Here is a 20,892-nt window from a genome sequence, read left to right on the forward strand (position 1 = left end):
AGAGGGACTTGTTGCCATGTGCTGCACTTACATGGCATACTTCAAGCAGCAAAGTTGTTTAAGTGTACTGAGATATTTTTTTACAATGAGTCAGGCCTAAAAATGGCCGATTCCTTTGCACGGTCATTTGGTTTCCTGAGGAGCTCTGGAGCACACGGAGACAGGAGCAGTGATGGACCTCTCTGTTGTTGCTGCTGTCTGACTTCTGCAGTCATGTGACTCCATCACTGACCCCCCCCCCCCCCCCCCACCCCCCTGTTGCGCCCCTTCATCACTACAGGCTGGCCGTCGGGCCGACAGGCAGCCATGGGCCTGGATCCGTTTGCATGAGTGCGGGGGTATGGTTGCAATCAGGGCGCCTGTATAGCCGCTGCGCACTAATTTACTACCGTGATCAAAAACACCTCGGCTGGCTGTGCATTCCAGCCTGTGAGGCTCAAGACTTTAGTGGAGCGCTTTGCGTGATGGAAAGCACCCTCCCAACCCACCACCACCTCCCCTCCCTAACAGCTTTAGGGAAAATGGGGGCAATTATGCATTACTCTTCAAAGTGGTACTGGGCTGCATGAAGCCAACTGGAGACACTCAGCTTTACCATTAGTGTCAGGTGGTGTGTGTGTATGTGTTTGATTAAGAGAGTTTGTGTGTGTGTGTGTGTGTGTGTGTGTGTGTGTGTGTGTGTGTGTGTGTGTGTGTGTGTGTGAGAGAGAGAGTGAGAGAGACAGACAAAGAGACAGACAGACAGACAGACAGAGACAGAGAGACAGAGAGAGAGAGAGAGAGAGAGAGAGAGAGAGAGAGAGAGAGAGAGAGAATAAGGACAGAGGAGCGGAATGGATAGAGAAAAGAAAAAAATGGGACAGTTCTGACTTGTGAAAGGGAGACAGTGTGAAAACAAAGATGAGAAGAGAAAAAGAAAAGGTCTTAACATTGAAGAAAAGAGAGCGAGCGAGCAGAGTGTGGGGAGGGGGGAGAGTAATGGCGCACCATAGAGGAGAGGAAAGCTGGTGTGAGGGGGAAAGCTGGTGTGAGGGGGAAAGATGGACGTGGGGAGAAACAATGGCAGCGGTACCGGCCAGTAATCCGAACCAGCGCAAACAGGTGGCGTCCAAAGTAAACCCCATTACGCCCGTCTCATTAATGATTGGCATGGACGAGTGAAGGCTGCTCTCTGAGGTAAACGAGTCTGGTGCGGAATACGAGACGCTGATACCGCCGCCGCTGGGAAACTCTGAAAAGGCCCTGGCATTTCAGATAGCATCTAATTAAGCCCCAATAGCTACACTGGTGCTGTGACTACAGTGCATATCATAACAGTTGGTTATTATGTGGATGTATTATGTGGATGTAGGTGGCACTGGCAACTAAAATGAGCTTTTATTCATTTATTTTTTTATGTAAGCTCTCAGAAAAAGTTTAAGGTTTTATTACTGTTCTATTTCCGAACACATGGCCTCTAGGGGAATCCCCACACTGATCACACACACACACACACACACACACACACACACACACACACACACACACACACACACACACACACACACACACACACACACACACACAGTCCTGGCTAAGAGGCCTTAAATCTCAGTTCAGAGACTTAATAACAACCATAATAAAACAATGCTCTTAATGACATTATTTATCTCTCATAGCCATACATGCTGTGGGCTGAAATCAAATTTTATAAGAAAGGTGGAGATTACAGTTTCTCATCTTAACCATCTGGCTGAACTAATTAATATGAGTCCTAAAGAACTAAACCAATTAGAGGAATCAGCTGGCTCAACACTTGGGTGGAGTTAAAAACAAAGGCGGTGGAATTTGACATGACCACATCTGTTTCATATGAGGAAATTAAGATCATATCAAATCATGCGCAATAGAGGACGTTAAAGGTGAAAATATGACAAACGATGAGGTTTTTGATTTGAGAAAACATGTCACAAGTACCACAATAATTAGGTCAGTTTCTGTATATCCTCACTTTGTCTGTGTGAGTAAAAACACATGCAAGGTAAATAAAGCAAAGCATTAAAGAATGCTAAAAGCTACAAAGAATACTCAGAAAGACCTAATTAAGAGTAATTCCATTCTTGAAGTCAAGCTGACCACTACACATATGGACACAACTGTATGTGTGTGTGTGTGTGTGTGTGTGTGTGTGTGTGTGTGTGTGTGTGTGTGTGTGTGTGTGTTTTAAGCTGACTGACCAGAGCTCCCTCCAGGCAGGTGGCGTAGTGGTAGCCTCTGCCCATGATAAGGACACTCTTCTGCTGGTAGAGCTCCGTAGCCAGCCGCTGGATTTCATCATCCAGACTCAGCACCTCTTTAATCAGGTCTGAGGACAGGACACAACACAGCAGAGATGAACGCTTGTCAACAATGAGAAACATACACATACAGACATATACAATGACAGGCCAGGAGCGATATTAGACAGAATCAAAACAAACACATGCCTATGCATGTGCACACACACACACACATCCAACAACCACATTATGATAATGGAACAAAAGCAAACACAAAGTCAAGACCTAAACACAAAGAGAACCAACACATCAATTTGGCATAAAAACAAGGAAGCGGGAAACAAGGCTGCACTCATTACACTTGTGGGTCATCTGAGGTCAGCACAACAGAACCCAGGCCAACGCCTCTGAGCTCACCGAGTGAACAGCCCCAATCAGAGGCTTCAGTTAAACCCTCAAGTTAAGCACCAAGAGATGGTCACTCTCACGGTCAGAGACCTGACCTGCTCCGCAGACTGCTCTGGGACGGGATGGGGCTGGAACAGGTGGGGGATGGGGAACTGCAGCAGAGGCCAGCTGTGAAAAGACTGGGCGTGGGGGTTTGGGGCTCGAGGGGCTGCGCTCAGACTCGGGACTTGCTGGAAGTCATGGAGGGAGGCAGAGGAGGAGAAAGAGGAGGAGGAAGAGGAAGAGGAGGTGGCGGCTAGTGCAGAAAGGAACAGCCAGCCAAACATTCCTGACCTCATTCACATTGTCTCAGCTCCGCAGAGTCAGAGAGGGAAAGAGAGAGAGACAGACAGAAAGAAAGAGAGAGAAAGAAAGAAAGAGACAGACAGATGGAGAGAGACAGACAGTGAGAGAGAAAGAAAGAAAGAAAGAAAGAAAGAAAGAGACAGACAGACAGTGTGAGAGAGAAGGGGAGAGAGAGAGAGAGAGAGAGAGAGAGAGAGACAAAGGCCAAGAGAGAGGGAGAAAAAGAGATGGAGAGACAGAGAGAGAGGGAGGCGAAGGGGGGTGGCCACCCCGTCGGACACTTGCGGTCCTGCGGATCGTTCCAGGACCGGCGGCCAAGCAGCAGAGCGCGAGGGCTACTCCCACCCTCCCTCCCGTCGCCCGCCCCGCCTCTGTAAACACGGCGGCGCCCCGCTACGGCCCTCGCAGAGGAGCGGGAGCCAAGTGAGCAAGATCAGCCTGTGTCCAGGCATACGGCTAGCCAATCAGAGAGCCCCGCTGTGACGTTAGCCAATCAAAACAGCACTTGCTGCTGTGCACAACAGCCACTGAAAGATGCAGGTATTAGTCGCAGTTTCAATCCCTTAGCATGCCTCGGAAAAAGGTGCTCAAACAAGTTAATCATTGAAAAAAGTGTTACGTTGCTGCAATCCGGATTTGCAAAGCAGCAGTACAGTATTATCGAAACTCGAACTATTAGGTACCAGTAATGGAAGCCACAGCTTCCTTAACACGTGGAAGGCCACAGTGTGGGCGCTCAGCAGGACTTTTCCTTTCATGAACCTGAACTTTGCCATCCCCGTGCCAAGTGCATGCTTGGAGAGCTTCCACCTCTAACAGCATCACCGCTAGCTGACCTCTGTCTGACCTTACTGTCCACACTGCAGCGGCGGTCACATCGGGTGTCTAGTGACCTCGTAGTGGGCTCTCCCACTATAGCCCTGTAGGACCAGAGAGTGAAGCCTGCATGCTGTGCGACTGGGTTGTGTTTCCATGCAACACCTTCAGCAGGAGAGTTTTGAACATTCCGGCAGAAGATTCTATTCTGCAACAATGGAAAGTTCCATGTTGAACTTAATGAACCCAGATATTCTTCAGAACGTTCAATTTCCAACATTCCCGTCACAGCTTAAGGGTTAAGAGCGGGCGCGCCTGACTATGAGGACGCGCGACACGACTCATATGGGGGAGAAAAAAAATCTCAGCTGCTATGTTTAAGTTTGTGTGAGCGGAACTGATTGAAAAGGTCATCTCTTCCAGACAGAGAGAAAGAGAGAGAGAGTGAGGGAGAGAGAGAGAGGGGAAGAGTGAAGGCTTGCTTCCACTTACAGTATGTGTGTGTGTCTGTGTTACAAGAGTACTGTACCTGGCAGGACTCTCAGGCCCTGGATGATCTCTCTCCTGCGTGGCTGCATGGAGATCCTGTCAGCACACATCATCAGAGCAAACATGATGAGGGCCACAAACTGACTGGTGTACGCCTGCAAGAGAACACAAAACACAGAGAGAGAGAGAGAGAGAGAGAGTTTAACCAGTCGCCAGATACCCCACCACAAATGACCATGAGCTCACAGGTGCTCCCCAGGTTCCTGCTCTAGTGTTGCCGAGAGAGAGAGAGAGAGAGAGAGAGAGAGAGAGAGAGAGAGAGAGAGAAAGAAAGAAAAGAAAGAAAGAGAGAGAGAGATATTATATAGAGAGATATATAGAGAGAGAGAGAGAGAGAGAGAGAGAGAGAGAGAGAGAGAGAGAGAGAGAGAGAGAGAGAGAGAGAGAGAGAGAGAGAGATGCGTAATGGCCGTCCACACCCACTCTGGCTCCCCACCCGGAGAGAAAAAGAAAAAGCGCCTGGCCGCTTGGGTTTTAGCACCGGGCCGGTCCGCGCTGTGCGGCGCTCACTGCTCGCTCCGCACACAGCCAAAGATGACGGCACTGCACTCCGCCTCAGCGCTGGCCTCTCCCTCGGTCAGATCCCCACGGCCGCTCAGTAAACTGCGCCGCACCGCTCAGTAAACTCTAGAAAGCCGCCGCAGTGCCGCCACACTCGTCCAACTCACCCTGCCCTCCACACACACGCACACACTCCTACACAGACACACACACCCTACACAGACATACATACACACACACCCTACACAGAGACACACACACACACACACACACACACAACCCCTCGTCCATCAACCGCTATAGGTTGTCTATAGTGGTGTCCATTTCAGTAAAATAAAAAGACTTTAATGCTTGTCCAAATCTACACAACCCACCCCATCCCACCCCGACCGCACCTCATATCAGCCGCCACCCAAAAAAAACTTCTCAAATTCACAACACCCCCTGTGAGAGATGTGGTGTGTGTGAGAGATGTGGTGTGTGTGTGTGTGTGTGTGTGTAGAGGGGGTTTTGGGAGCGGTGTGTCAGGGCAGCATGAGGCCTGGCCCAACAGCTGCACAGCGAGAGCTGGGGTCTCCACCAGACCGTTTCATTCTGCACAGCAGGGCACTGGCCAGCTGAAATATACTGTGTTTAATAACGCTGCTCAAATAGGCTTGCCAAGTCCTAGAGACAGGTCCCAGACAGAGATTACAACACGCGTGCTTGTGACAACAGGATATCAGTCTGAACGTGGGCAGGGTGAGATTTGGGTGTCGAGTTGAGTTTGGAATGTTCTAGAATGTTCTTTTCCAGTGAGGTGAAGCACACACTAACCCAGAGCAGTTGTTACAGCGGCGCTCGGGGAGCAGAGAGGGGTTAGCTGCCTTGCTCAAGGGCACTTTAGCCATTCCCACTGGTCGGGGATCGAACCGGCAACCCTTCGGTTCCAAGCCCAATGCCCTAATCAGTAGGCCACGAGTGCCCCACTGTTGTCTCCACTGTCTCACCACTGTGTGCTCTTGTTGCGCTGTGCAGAACACACACGCCTAACCCTGCGAGACTAGCGAGAGCAAGCCAGGTCTGCCGGGCCTCACGCACACGTAGCAACGCGTACCGTCCCGTGACAGGCATGACAGCAGCCATTTCACTCAACTCATCTCCATTTAACTGGGCTCAAACGGGCAGCCTCTAGGGAGATTGCGAGTCCCCCACCACTGTCTGCCTCATTGTAAAGCATGACCACGGCATTGCATTACCCACACTCCCCTCCAGAGCCTGTGGTTTGCGTGCTGAAGGCGCTCTTCAAAGCCCTGTAGGCCCATTGGGTTTTGGGGAAGCCCATTGATCAGTGCTTGTAAATGGCTGGGGGAGGCGGCGTGCTGTAACATGTGGACAGGGGCTGTGGGGTGCCAACTGTGTGGGGCATTCATCATGTCAACACAAACGCACGCTGGCACATCCATCTTCATCACCACACACACTTATCCCATTTAAATCAGGTCACACACACACACACACAAACACACGCTTATGCATGGACACAAATACACACACATGCATACACATGCTCATGCATACACACACACACTATACCCCACAACAATGAGGCCACTGAGTTTCCAGAAGTCCCCACTGTTTCACATCAGACAGAGAGTGATGGCTGGATGCTGACGGACAGTGAAGGATGGACCCAGATGTGACGTCTACTCTCCGTCAGCTCCTCCGCCTCAGAGCTGAGCAGAGCGGAGCGGACTAGAACAGAGCAGCCTCCCCTCAGAGCCGCAGAGCCGGGTGACGCACTCACTGAACCAGATCTGAGTTTTCGCTCCCCACACAAACAAACAGCCAAACTGGGTTCAAGCTTATTCCCCAGCGGCATGGTAATAAACTCACACACGCACGCACACATACAATCATTAGCACATGCCAAACATACACACACACACAAAACATGATGATGCTACACAGTGCATGCAAAACACACACGCGCACGCGCACACACACACACACACACGCACGCACACACGCACACACACAACAGCATGATGATGCTGCACAGTGCATGTAAAACACATGCACGCACACAAACACACAATCAGTGAGTGAGAGATCAAATGACATTGACTTCTCTCCACTCCTCTGGTTAGCCATCTGCACGCAGCACCAAAAACACAACTTTATCTGAGGCTGATTTCTCTCTCGCCTGGACATGAACATGCCTCACTACTCGCTGCAGGCAGAGAGAGAGAAAAAGACCACGGAAGAGTGAACGACAGGGTCTCAAACCTCAGTAGAGCATGTGGAGGACAGAGGGGAGAGAGGGAGAGAGAGAGACGGGGAGAGAGAGAGATGGAGAGAGAGATGGGGAGAGAGAGAGATGATAGAGAGAGATGATATGGAGAGAGGGAGAGGAAAACAGTGAAAGTTGTATGAAGATGGGGGGAGGATACCCCACCCTACAGGGGTCATTAAGGCACCTTCCTTCAGCAATACACGGATTGATGAATGGGATGGAAAACAGCAGGGAGAGAGTGGAATGCGTCCATGTGACTGTGAGCTCATCTGACTCGTGCTCTCTCTCTCTCTCTATGTGCTCCCTGGCCAAAGATAGATGTTGTAGGGTGGCGCACGGAGGAGGAGGAGGAGGAGGAGGAGGGGAGACGCCTGGTGGCACGGCCCCGGCTCATTTCCTGCCTGCAGCCTGTAGGCCCCTGGGTGTTCCAGCGATGACGACGGCAGGGCGGCCAGAGGGGCTGTTGTGCTGTGCTTTCAGCGGGTCCCCCTGACAACACTGAAAGATGTGCTGAGCTGAGCACCGGCGTGGACGCCAGCAGGCACACACCCACGCTCCCGTGCTCTCCATCACACACACACACACACACACACAGAATCTGTTTCACACACAGACGCATGAACTCATATACTCTCTATACAAACATTTCCACTCAAAAAACACAGTCACACATGCACACTCATACACTTAAATATACAGTATATGTTAGAGCAAGTGTAGTTAAAAACAATTGTGCACGACACACACACAGAGAGAGAGAGAGAGAGAGAGAGAGAGAGACAGAAAAAGAGAGAGAAAGAGAAAGAGAGAGAGAGACAGAATGACAGAGGTGCAGAGCAGAATGTGTTTGTGTGCCAGAGAGGCAGTAAAACATGGCGCCTGTACGACTGCTGGGCAGGCCGGAGAGCTCTCTTTCAACCCCCCCCCCCCCTCTCCCTCTCTCCCCCCCCTCGCTTTCCCTCTCCCTCTCTCTTACTCTCTGTCACTTTCCCTCCCCCTCTCTCGGTCACCTTTCCTTCCCCCACCCCACTCTCAAACTGCCCCACACCCAGTGGTCACCCTGCCAAACTCTGAGCTCCAGCCAGAGGGAGCAAGGCCCTTGGACTCCCCTAATCCTCTGCTGCTGCGCCCCAACCCAACACTCCACCCCCCACACACACACACCACCACCCCCCACTCACCCCCTTTACCACACTGTGGTTTAGGCGGCACATAAGACACTCATGTCCACAGACTCATCCTCCAGCAAACTCAAGCACATGGCATGAAAGACATTGCTCTTGTATGTTGTTTTGCTTTGGATAAAAGCTTCTTTTAAGCAAACATAAATAACATACACATGTTGTTGCCCAACTGTTGTGGTATTATATTTTTGTGAATTATACTTAATTTACTACTTAATCTGGCCAGCTCTTGGCAGTAGTCTTTTAAAATCACAAAAAACTCCCCATAGTGGGTGCTGAGCATAGAGCACATTAAAGGCCTAAACTTTCATTTCCTTTGAGTGCTACGGTGACGTCCTTTCCTGCACTGTAGATCTATATGTGTAAGCGCATCTGCAGAATAACTTTGTGCAAAAGCGGAGATCTTTAGCTGCCCCTTACACCCCCCCCCCCCTCCTTCTTCTCAAGCCCTGGCAACCTCTCCAAAGCAAATCTGGCCACTCCCAAATAATCAAAATCACAGGGAGGGAGGTGGAGGTGATTGATAAGATGGATTCATACATCTTCTTAACAAGGGGGTGGGGTGGAGGGAAGATGAGAAAATGCTCCGATGGCTCCACACGGAATCACAGTTCCAGCTGTACGACTGTCCTCCTGCTACAGCGAGTGTCAACCTTAGTGGGGGTGGATGGGCAGGACAATTAACCGACTGATTTACTAACAACTCTCCGGCTGCAGGCAATTTACCCCGGAGATGGATGAATGCAAGAAGCGTATGGGTGTTGTGTGTGCTGTGTGAGGAGCAGTGACTGAGTCCAGACCCAGACGCAGTGTGATGTAAGGCTTCTAGAATCTCCCATTGTCAGCAGTATCTTTAAACCAGCAGACTTTACATGAGCAGCTCTGGTACCAGAGAACAATGATGCATTGTAGTGCACCTCCCCCCACCCGCCTCCAAAAAACAAAGGCAAACTGAAAGCTAAATAAACACACACAATGAATTCAATTATTATAGCTTGAGTTATGTGATTTTATAGAGGTGCTATACATGGTGTAATATATCCCCTGATGAGAATTAGACCCAGATGCATTGCTATTGTATAAAAGCTTTGGAAATGTTCAATCTCTTCCAAATAATATCGCCAAATGACCCCCTCCCAAAAAAAAAAAAAAAAAAATCCCTGCCTTCCTTCCCTGCACCTCAAAACCTCAACCCCCGGGGCCAACTGGCATGTCTTACCGACATTGAGGATGCTCTGGAAATTGCTTCAGCATTTCGTCACACTGATGATAATTAGGGTAAGAGTCTGAACTCCACCAACCCCGGACAAACCCCCTCCCCCTATGCACTAACCACTTCACGGGGCAAAGGCAGACATTGATACAGGCCTATTATGGAGCACTGGACAACAGCCTGTGGGAGAACCTCTAATGACCACAAGTTTTCCTGATGAATTGCTTCTCCTCACGTACAAACATCTGTGCTTAAGACACAACTCCTCCGGTCTTACAAAACATCAGTTCCTTGGAATTAACCGCCCATTAATTTGATGTATTAGATGGAATGATGACGGGGGAAACTCCAGCCTGGAGAAGTTCCAGGGAATGACAGGCTATCAGAAAATACCCACTTCACTGGTAAATGGGTGCCAAATTCAAACTAGAAATGCAATTCCAAGGAATTACCAGTGCATGAAAATGCTAAAGTTGTGATGTAAAATATCATGTATAGTTAAAACAGATAATACAGAGATGGTTACTACGGTGATGCTAGGATAGACATGGTGGTTGCATAGCTTAATAAAAGTTGATAGTTTAAAAGTAGACTGTTTAAAAGCTGAATGTAGATAGTTTAAAAGTTGTTGATAGACAGTAGATAGTTTAAAAGTTGTTGATAGACAGCTAGTTTAATAGTTTAAAAGTAGACCGTTTAAAAGTTGAAGGTAAATAGTTTAAAAGTTGTTGATAGACAGTAGATAGTTTAAAAGTTGTTGATAGACAGCTAGTTTAATAGTTTAAAAGTAGACCGTTTAAAAGTTGAAGGTAAATAGTTTAAAAGTTGTTGACAGACTGGAAGTTTAATGAATGTTGATATTCAAATAGTTTAATAGCTGTGTATAGGTAGATATTTGATATAACTGAAAGTTGGAATGGCTCTAATGTTTGCTAGCAGTTATGCTAAGATTTTTAACTATGCTAACCATGCTACTTAGCTAATGTTTTATAGCAGTGCTAGCAATGCTAACCATGCTACTTCGCTAACTTAGCTAACGTTTTCCAGCAGTTTTGCTAAACATGCTAGCAATGTTAACTATGCTAACCATGCTACTTTGCTAACTTAACTAACGTTTTCTAGCAGTTTTGCTAAACATGTTAACTATGCTAACAATGCCAACTATGCCAACCATGCTACTTTGCTAACTTAACTAACGTTTTCTAGCAGTTTTGCTAAACATGCTAACTATGCTAGCAATGTCAACTATGCTAACCATGCTACTTTGCTAACTTAACTAACGTTTTCTAACAGTTTTGCTAAACATGCTAACTATGCTAGCAATGCTAACATGCTAACTATGTTAACCATGTGACTTAGCTAACCTAGCTAATCATTTTTAATAGATATGCTAACTATGCTAACTAACATGTTAACAATGTTAACATGCTAACTATGCTAACCATGTGACTTAGCTAATCATTTTTAATAGTTATGCTAACTATGCTAACTAAAATGCTAACAATATTAACACGCTAACTATGCTAACCATGTGACTTAGCTAACCTAGCTAATCATTTTTAGTTGTTATGTTAACGATGCTTACTAACATGCTAACTACGCTAACCATGTGACTTAGCTAACCCAAAGTCCTTTTAGGCAAGTCCCTCCACTCGGTGGCCATATACCAACGATTTATGGGCACTCATCGGGCACAGTCTTTGGGTCGAACTGCGCGTGCGCAAGGCTTCACAACACCAATCTTGCTCCAGCGGCGAGATCACAACACATGATTGGCACGATGTCTTCACAACACACCATAAGATTGGCTCAATGTATCCACATCACACCACATGATTGGCTCAATGTATTCACGTCGACGTTTTGCCGAGGAAGGGGTGGGATATGTGTAGACAACGGCCATATTGGCGTGACAAACTAGCCCATGCATTTCTATGGAGTATTTTTTGAGTGCTGTGTCTCCACATTAGAAAGTCTCTGGCTAACCTAGCTAATAATTTTTAGCAGTTTTGCTAAAAATGCTAACATGCTAACTAACTACAGTAGGTAGGAGTCATAGTTGATGACAAGTGTTGACATAGTTGATGACAAGTTAAAAGTTGTTGATAGACAGCTAGTTTAATAGATAGTTTAATAACTAGATGTACCGCATAGCGGTACAAAATATGACCGCCGCTCAGTCCTGTACATCCGTTCCGCGAAAATAAATCACACTTCAATTTGTCTCCATATTTTACTCCATCCCCCACTCTTGAAACTTTTGTGTATGCTTGTTTGGCATGCCTGAGTGTGTGTGTGCGGCTGCACAGAAAGTACCCTACTGGTGCTGAAAAGGTGAATAGATTGTAGAATAGCCAAAGAAGATGTAGAATTGTTATAAAACCTTTAAAATCTCTAAACAATCACAAGTAGGGCAGTTCATCACAGTTCATCCATTGCAACTGGATTGATGAAAGGTCACTTACACCTGTAGGCTACATTGTATTTGGGAAAAGCAAAAGGTATCAGCATAATGTTATTTATTTATTTATTTTATTTTTTATTTTTATTTTTAAACAAAAACATCTCTGTCAGTTCCATGCCATTTTCAACAGCTATCAAAAACAAAGGTCATTTTTGGATGGATGGATTTTTTGTGAATGTTTCTTCTTCTACATACGATTTTAGTAATCTTTAGTTCATGTAATACTTTATTGTCAATGCACAAATTAAGTAACAGTAGTCTGAAACGTTATTGTTAATGCACAAATTAAGTAACAGTAGCCTAGTCTGAAACGAAATGCTGTTTTACATCTAACCAGTGGTGCAAATAACTGACATGTCCAAATGGGCCTTGATGAAATGCGTCGCTAGACTGTTCATACACATTTTAACGGGCCAAAGTTGAAGAGCTTTTGTCCGGTATTGTTAGTGCAAATATAGGCTGATTCATGTTCCCTTGCATTGTTTAACTGAGGTCCATGGCTAGTCTGGCTTTCATCAGACCAAGCTCAATCTTTTAAGAAATCAAAAAATAAATAGCGGGCAGATCAGGCTGGGTTCACCCAGCCTAGTCCATAGGCACCCGATATTGTTTAATTTTCCGATTGAGATATACACGCTCTGGCTATTCTAAATGCAAAAATGCATCAGGGAGTTATGACAAAACGGTAACTAACAAACTAGATCCTAATAGAAAGCTGTTAGCTTCCATAAACTACAGGTAGGATTATAAGGTAGGCCTATTTACAACATAAATTGTCAATAGGCTATGCTGGCGACACAAATAAAATCTCCTTTGGAAACCAATGGCTTACGCCTTACAGTATCAAGCGGACTTAAACTGTCATATCGTGGCGAAAAGTTGTAATAACATTCACGCAGCTCCATGAATCAAGGAAAGCGCGAATGAAGTAGCCACTTCTAAATGGGACCCACTACACAGTAACTTAAGGTGTTTTGCTAAAGCAGCCATAATGAAATGAAGGTGTCATTGTTTGGATACTTCACACACACGTGCTTTTTAATTTCACAGACTACAACTACCAAGCTGCAATCAAAGCACATCGATTCCCCTCTCACACCCTGCACGCACTTAAAACAAAATAAACAGGCGTCTCAGTCTCACGCATGTATAGGCAAAACTGTATCAGACCGGTGTAACGTTGGTAAATCTTCCATTGCACAGAATGATTTTGTAGCACGTGCAATAAATGACAGTCGAAAGATACAAACAGTGCTGCTATACATTTGCTTGGTATAACCGCATTTATAGTTTTCTACAAATGCAATCAATCAAATGCCTCCATCACTCAACCAACGCTTAACGGTAACATTAGGTCCTTATTGATATTACAAGATTAACGTGCCTGCAGTAAAAACCAAGCATGTCCGATAAACATCCTCAGATTTATTTCGCTTCAAGAAGAAATGGGAATTACACTTCATGTGAACATCGCCCCTATCCTTATTAGATGTTCGCTGCGGTAAATTACAGTCCTTGTATGAAGCGTCCATTGTTTTTTCCAACCCACTTTTAACTTCCAACAAAATTACGCCTCTCACTGCAACGATGCGCCATCTAGTGGACAAACGACTACTTCTTCGCCAATACTGAAAATGCAGCCATGATGATGATGATGAATATTTATTTTGGCTTTCTTTTTAATCCTACTGATTTTCATTTTTACCGGGGCAAATCACAAATGAGTGATTATGAGCCAGGTTGATGTGGGCCCTTGAGACCAACATACCATAAAAGATTCACAGAGAACTGTGTCTGCCCTACCCTCCTTCGGGGGTCCAGTCCAGCGGGGGGCTGCAGATGAAAACTAAAAAATGACGGTTCCATGCTATCCATGTGGGGGTACATGCCCACCAAGTTTTGTGTACCCGGTCTTTCAGTGTCCGGGGAATCCTTGTTGGTGTACGTCACTAAATGTACACATAAATTATTTTATTGTAAGGCCCTCCATGAACGAAAGTACACAAAACTTGGCATGCATTCAGAGGGTGTCATAATGATCCTACACTTTTAATTTCGTGCAGTTTTGACCTTGTCAGCCAGAGATATTGAGATGAAAACACCTAATTTTTTGCTTTTTTAATTTTTAACTAGGTGGCTTATACATGAAATAAGTGGTAATGGGATGGGTTGACATGCCCCCTTAAGACCAACATACAAAAAAAGGTGGACCTCCTAGGCCCTCACGGTTCTCGAGATATTCACAGAAAACTGTCTCCGCCACCTACAGGCCAGTTGGTGTATAGTAACATAAATGAATTTATTGTGTGGCCCCCATGAACGGAATTCCACAAAACTTGGCGTGCATACAGAGGGTGTCATAATGATCCTACACTTCCATTTTTCGTGCAGTTTTGACTATGTTAGGTCACAGATACCTTCAATTACAACACCTAATTTTTTTTCTTTTTGTGTTTAACTAGGTGGCGCTTTATACATGAAATGAGTGGTTATGGAATGGGTTGACATGGCCCCTTGAGATCAACATAAAAAAAAATGGTCCTCCTAAACCCTGCGGTTTTGAGATATTCACAGAAAACTGTGTCTGCCCTACCCTCCTTCGGGGGTCCAATTCAGCGGGGGAGCTACAGATCAAAACGAAAACGATGGTTCCATGCTATCCATGTGGGGTTACATGTCCACCAAGTTTCGTGTACCCCGGTCTTTCAGTGTCCCGGGAATCATTGACGGAAATTTGGGCATGCGAAAAAAAAAAAAATAAAAAAAAATCTGACTAAACCTATATGACCGCCGCTTCGCTGCGCGGCGGTCATAATAAAAGTAGACTGTTTAAAAGTTGAATCTATATAGTTTAAAAGTTTAAAAGTTGAATGTAGATAGTTTAAAAGTTGTTGATAGACAGCTAGTTTAATAGATAGATAGTTTTAAAGTAGACCGTTTAAATGTTGAATGTAAAAAGTTCAGTAGTTTAATGGGTTACATTGTTTAACAGTAGATTATTGTAGTGAGGACTTTTATTTTGAAACAGTTGAATAGGATGTGTAGTCTTAATTGACCCACCTGCCATAGGATTCTAATTGCTTAATGGCTGTATTATGATGTCATAATCGGCAATGTTAAGTCTATGGGGATTTTTAAAAAGTTTTAAAAAGCTTAAAAAGTATAAAAGTTTCAAAGTTGAAAAGACATAGCAGCTTGGTCCGTTTGAATACCTACGTTACAAAGTTTGAATGAAGTTTCTAAGTTAAACTGTTCAAGAGAAATTGCGTACGGAAAAAGTGGTAAGCGGAATAATAATAAGAAGTTGTTGTTGTTGCCTAGGAAGAACAGTACAGTGCATTTTCATGCACTGTAATTAGATTAGATTAGGAATGTGCTTGAGGATCACTGAAGAGTCAACAAGTCAAACATCAAGTGCGCTCAACACAAAACAAAGCCACAAATTTCTCTGTAGACGTGGGTCAGGGTAACATTATAACATTGCACCATTTTCTGTGGAAAGGTTGCTCCTTACTGAAGATGCTTGGCGGAGGGCCGAGACCCGAGACCCGCACTGGAAAGAGTAGAACTGCACTGAGCTAGAACACACAGTCTCACAGCCTCTAGTGAGGCATCTAGCAGTGTTTCTTCGCACCACATTCCATGAGATTACCTGCATCCAACACAGGTGGATTTCAAGTGCGTGGTTTAGTGGGAGACCTGGGTGAGGTAACCCAGAGGGAATGGGAAAACCTCTTATTATCAGAGGTCAACGGTTTCATTCTCCGAACAAAACAGAGCCAAAGAGATCTTTTAGAGGAGGTTTACCACTTTCTTTGAGTTGACTTAAAAGGAACAAAGTATTACACCAAGTTGCCACATCGCACCACACTGTTGTGTTTCTATGGTGTTCTCCCGCTGTCTCACCTTGGTGCTGGCCACTCCGATCTCCGGTCCAGCGTTGATATGGACGCCGCAGTCCGTCTCCCTGGAGATGGAACTGCCCACTGTGTTGGTGATGCCCACGGTCAAGGCGCCGCGCTCCTTACAGTACCTGAGGGCCATCAGGCTGTCTGCGGTCTCACCTGGTAGGAAAGTATGGCAAGGAGTCAGGCATGATTCACTATGGAGTGATACTAATGTGAGTACCAGTACTACTAATGCTATGGCATAGTAACTGCTGAGGAATAAATATTATTGGGCATTACTATGTAGCAATACATGCTGTGGAAAACATACGGAGTAAAACGTTTATCATTGGAGCCTAACTGGTCTGTCTTCTGTTACCTGATTGGCTGATGAAGAAGCACACATCGTCTCTGAAAACAGGCGTGTTCCTGTCCAAAAAGTCACTAGCCAACTCCACCATGACAGGAAGTTCAGTCAGCTCCTCCAGCACCTGTCGAGTCTATGTGCAAAGACAGAAACATCCCATAATGCATCACTGCTGCGGAGCATAGCAAGGCAAACCTTTCACTGGCAGGGATCTCATATTACATACACAATATGAAACCATGAAGAGAGGCATGGTAAAGACTCAGCATTTCCCTATGCATCTGTGCATTCTATGCATTCTGTCTGACTGTTAAACATGTTGGTGGCATTGTTTACATGTGACACTGTTGCAATTTTGACAAAAAAACAAAATGTTTGACAACAAATACTGAAGTGTTAACATGACTAAAGAGAAGTCAGTTTAAGTGCGTCAGTCTGTGGGATCCCATCATAAAACACATAGATATGCAAACTTAAGATTATTGAATCCCTCATCAATTGGAGACTTCAACTACAGCTCAATCATCAACCACATCTCAAACATCAAACTAACACAACTGACGGCAATGGATGACACATTCGACACTGGGTATGACGAGGGTGGTAAAAGCTTTCCAGATGACGTATAAATCTGTCAAGAGCCTGTCATCGTGCTCCATGGATAGAGGTCCAACTTCAATACGCCAAAAGCGGTTTTTGGGTCAGTCAGCTATTTGAGTTGGAAGGGGGTGGTGAGACTGAGGAGAGACAGAGAAGGGGGGGTACTTACAGCCACTCCAGCATGGTAGCTCGTCCCGCAGGCAATGAGGATGAGGCGTCTGCATCTCTGGACCTCTTTGATGTGGTCCTTCAGTCCACCCAGTGTTACTGATCAGGGGTGTGTATGGACACAGGCACATACGCGCGCACACACGCACGCACACACACAGACAAACACACAGACCCATACGCACACAGACACACACGCACACAGACCCACACGCACACAGACCCACACGCACACAGACCCACACGCACACAGACACACACGCACACAGACACACACGCACACAGACACACGCACACAGAGAGAGGGAGAGAAAAAGAGATGTTTTTCCATCAGTTTAATGTTTAATGAGGCCAATCTTTAAGTCATCTGCTGAGAGCATATGAGATTGATGAGCAAGAGCTGTGTAGTCCAAGTTTATATACTCAAACATGTTATAAACCCATTCCATATGCTGCCCTTGCCAAGAGCACCTCATGGATTCTAGTTACGGCAGGCGAGTTTAAAACAATTACTGTGCTCAACTTCCCGGAGTCCAGCTTTCACATGGACAAATTGCTCAATTGTATACACAGTTTATGCAGTGCCCGTACAGCCATGTTTATGCAGTGCCTGTACAGCCATAAAATCCAAGCTTACAGCTGACCTTGGGGACTAGTGTCTGGGTTAAGGCCAGTTGAGTATAATGTTGAATGGTAAGCTTGGACGGCTTGTGACAGGGGCATCAGCTGGAACATGTGCCTTTGCCTGGTTAGAACTCTGCAGTTTGGCAAATCCTTGCTTTCTTCGTTTCCTCTCACTAAAGTCTATCCAAAATTGACTTAATTCATTTTATGTGTAATATTTGCTGGCACAACAAGCTGTAAACTCTGGATGAGATTGAAATGAGTGTGTTGTGAAGGTCCACTACACCAGCGGTCCCCAACCACCGGGCCGCAGGACATTCCTAACCGGGCCGTAGCCTACGACATGAGTTTAAAAAAATGCATGCAAACTAAACTAAATTCGCAATAATGTCACGTTTTTACATGGCTTAGGCCTATATGCAGTTGTTTGATTGCACGCATGTTTGCATTTTGCAAGGTCTATTTTCTTACGTCTGTCTGTCCCACCTTCAACACTTTTACATATTGCCTTCAGTGCTGCGCAGCCTCAGGTCAGCTCACTTCACTTGATCAGTTCTTGGCGAACAGTAGTGTCACACGAAGTTAGCTAAACTGCTAGAATGAGCAACAAAAAACAAGCATCTTTAGCAGGTCACTGGCCAGAGTGTTTGAGTTGCGAGAGCCGCTGCAGAGATTTCTTACAGAAAAAAAAGTCACCGTTAGCTGTACATTTTATGATGAGGACTGGGTGTCAAAACTCGCTTACCTGTGTGACATATTCGGGTTGCTTAATGACCTCAACCTGTCACTCCAGGGGAGAATGACGACTGTCTTTAAACTGGCAGATAAAGTCGCTGCATTTAAAGCCAAGCTTGATTTGTGGGGACGACGAGTGGACCGGGGTGTATTTGATATGTTCCAAACAGTAGTGGGGGTTTTGGGAGAGACTGAGGCAGGGCCCTTTCTCTCGCAACTGGTGCACGATCACCTTGTTGCGCTTTCAAATGAGTTTGAGTGTTACTTCCCATCCTCCAAACAAAGATCCACGGCAAACCAATGAGTGGGTCCGCAACCCATTTGTCAATATCCCGAATAGTCCTAACTTGTCAGCGCAGGAGGAAGAGCAGTTGATCGAAATTGCAAATGACGGTGGTCTTAAGAGTGTGTATAAGGAAACCTCTCTGGCGGGTTTTTGGATCAAAAACAAAGCAGAATATCCCGAGATAGCCGTAAAAGCCCGCTGAAAACGTTACCCCACCACTATCTATGCGAGGCCGGGTTTTTGGCAATGACTGCAACTAAGACCAAATTGCGCAATCGACTGGACATTTCAAACACACTGAGGGTGTCACTGTCTTCCATCACCCCCAGATGGAAGCTTCTTGTTGCAGGGAAACAAGCAGGGCTCCCACTGATTATATTCGTAATGCAAGTTTAGTTCCCATGTTTTGTTCCCATATTTTGTTAAGCATGTTCCCACTTATAGATGTAGCTTCAAGTTGTTCAATATTCATAGTTCATATTGTTCAATTTTCACTTCTTCAAGTTCACGTTTTTCACAAGAGATTGTTACCTTCACTGTTCATACATAACTGGAGCTAGCTCTTTCAAGTAATGCATGCACAACACATATGGAACATGGAACCCTCGAATCCCAGCCCCGCCGGTCCGTGAAAAAAAAAAAGGAATCAAACCGGTCCATGGTACATAAAAGGTTGGGGACCCCTGCACTACACACAGCTCTAAGTGATGTTATCCACACAACTTTCATTCATCCATCTTACCCGTATTGTCATCAAAGTTCACTCTTCCTCTCATGGTGTTAACCACTGACTCGGGCTGCTCAAAGATCTCCTTCTGCATGAAGGAGCTGTAGTTACCTGTGGAGTGGGTAAACAATGGGTTGGACAATTGAACACAAAGGATCATGACCAGTGATGTCAAACTAATGCTATACATAAAACATAAATAATTAACCATCACATTTCACATTCGTGCCATTGATTCACTAGTCTGTGAAGGATCTCATTTCAGTCTGAATGTCCCACTCTGAATCTGAACCAATTAAAAAACAAAAACAAGTGTTCTGTTTCTTCAACTACTTCAGCCAATGGGAACCCAATCATTGGTGCTCTTCCAAATGTGCACCAGCAATAAACAAACGTAATGCACTGCTTCTTCCAAACTACGGCATTTATTTGCTTTGCTTTCAAGGTTGCACTTGATGACCCTGTATAAGAGATTTGTTTGCATAAAAACTTGATACAATCCATTTCTGAGATTTGTGCAGGAGACATGTTAGATGCCAACCCGAGGAATGGCCGAGCCAAAAGGCATCTTAAAACGCTGCACACTTAACAAAAACAAAATCAGGGAGCAGAGTAGGGAGTGGGACACATTTCAAAAACACAAGCCTCTTCATGGCAGGCCACCGCTGGTAGCTTGAAGGCTTGCGTCACGCTTACATTCTAAGCGAACTGACAAACAAAAGAGAGTCCTCATCATGCTCCTCCGCTGCCGTTTAGCGAGAGAGAGAGAGAGAGAGAGAGAGAGAGAGAGAGAGACACACATGCGAGAGAGAAAGCAAGTCGTGGGATAGAACTGTTGCACAGTGTTAAGTAACAGCAATTTAGGTCAGGAAAATTGGGTTATTTCTCAATTGGTCTCATAATAGCAGTTGGAACAAGGGGCGCAAAAAGCAAAGCAAGGCAAAGGAAGCTCAATCTGTTGTAGTGTACTGCCCTCTTGTGGTGGTTCATGCATAACGTCCCTTTGAGGTTTGAGCTGTTATAAACTCGATTATTATGATTTCGACATCCCTGCCAAAGCAGGAAATTTGAGAGAACTCCAAATCCTATTAAATGCCAACTATTCACGCTCGGTTTAAAAAGAAAGACAGACAGTGTGTGCCTATGGGAGAGTCGAAGACAAACAGCAAGGAGTCAAACCGTGTCGGTCAGGCACACACTTCTTTCTGCTGACAGAGTGAGAGAGTAGCCGGTCATGTGGTTCACCAGGGGGCCAGGGAGTCTGAGAGGATGGCTTTGATGCTCATGGGTATCCTGGGGGCACAACAGGAACCAGGCCTCTGCCCCCCCCGCCCCATCTTAACCCGATCTCCTCACCACCCACCCTACCCCTAAACACCTCCCCAACCGCGTTCCATCAAAGCCTACCACCCCAATACAATTAAAGTGGTTGTGGCAGCCATGTGTCAACGGTGCTTGACAAGACTACCGGTAACTCCAGGCTTA

The 20,892-nt window shown here is 45.7% G+C and overlaps 1 protein-coding gene across 1 annotated transcript in view; it reads right to left on the reverse strand.

The window, feature by feature from the left end:
- Window positions 1-20,892, reverse strand: part of gfpt1 (glutamine--fructose-6-phosphate transaminase 1) — a 44,593-nt gene that overhangs the window by 12,811 nt on the left and 10,890 nt on the right. Inside the window, exons 11-16 of the mRNA XM_048243491.1 lie at window positions 19,423-19,518; window positions 17,037-17,134; window positions 16,280-16,400; window positions 15,920-16,077; window positions 4,357-4,471; window positions 2,217-2,344 (exon numbers count right to left, since the gene is read on the reverse strand). Coding sequence (XP_048099448.1) covers window positions 2,217-2,344; window positions 4,357-4,471; window positions 15,920-16,077; window positions 16,280-16,400; window positions 17,037-17,134; window positions 19,423-19,518 — 716 coding nt within the window. The remainder of the gene's footprint in view (window positions 1-2,216; window positions 2,345-4,356; window positions 4,472-15,919; window positions 16,078-16,279; window positions 16,401-17,036; window positions 17,135-19,422; window positions 19,519-20,892) is intronic.

This window comes from Alosa alosa, chromosome 5, assembly GCF_017589495.1.
Source record: "Alosa alosa isolate M-15738 ecotype Scorff River chromosome 5, AALO_Geno_1.1, whole genome shotgun sequence".
Taxonomy (NCBI): Eukaryota; Metazoa; Chordata; class Actinopteri; order Clupeiformes; family Clupeidae; genus Alosa; species Alosa alosa.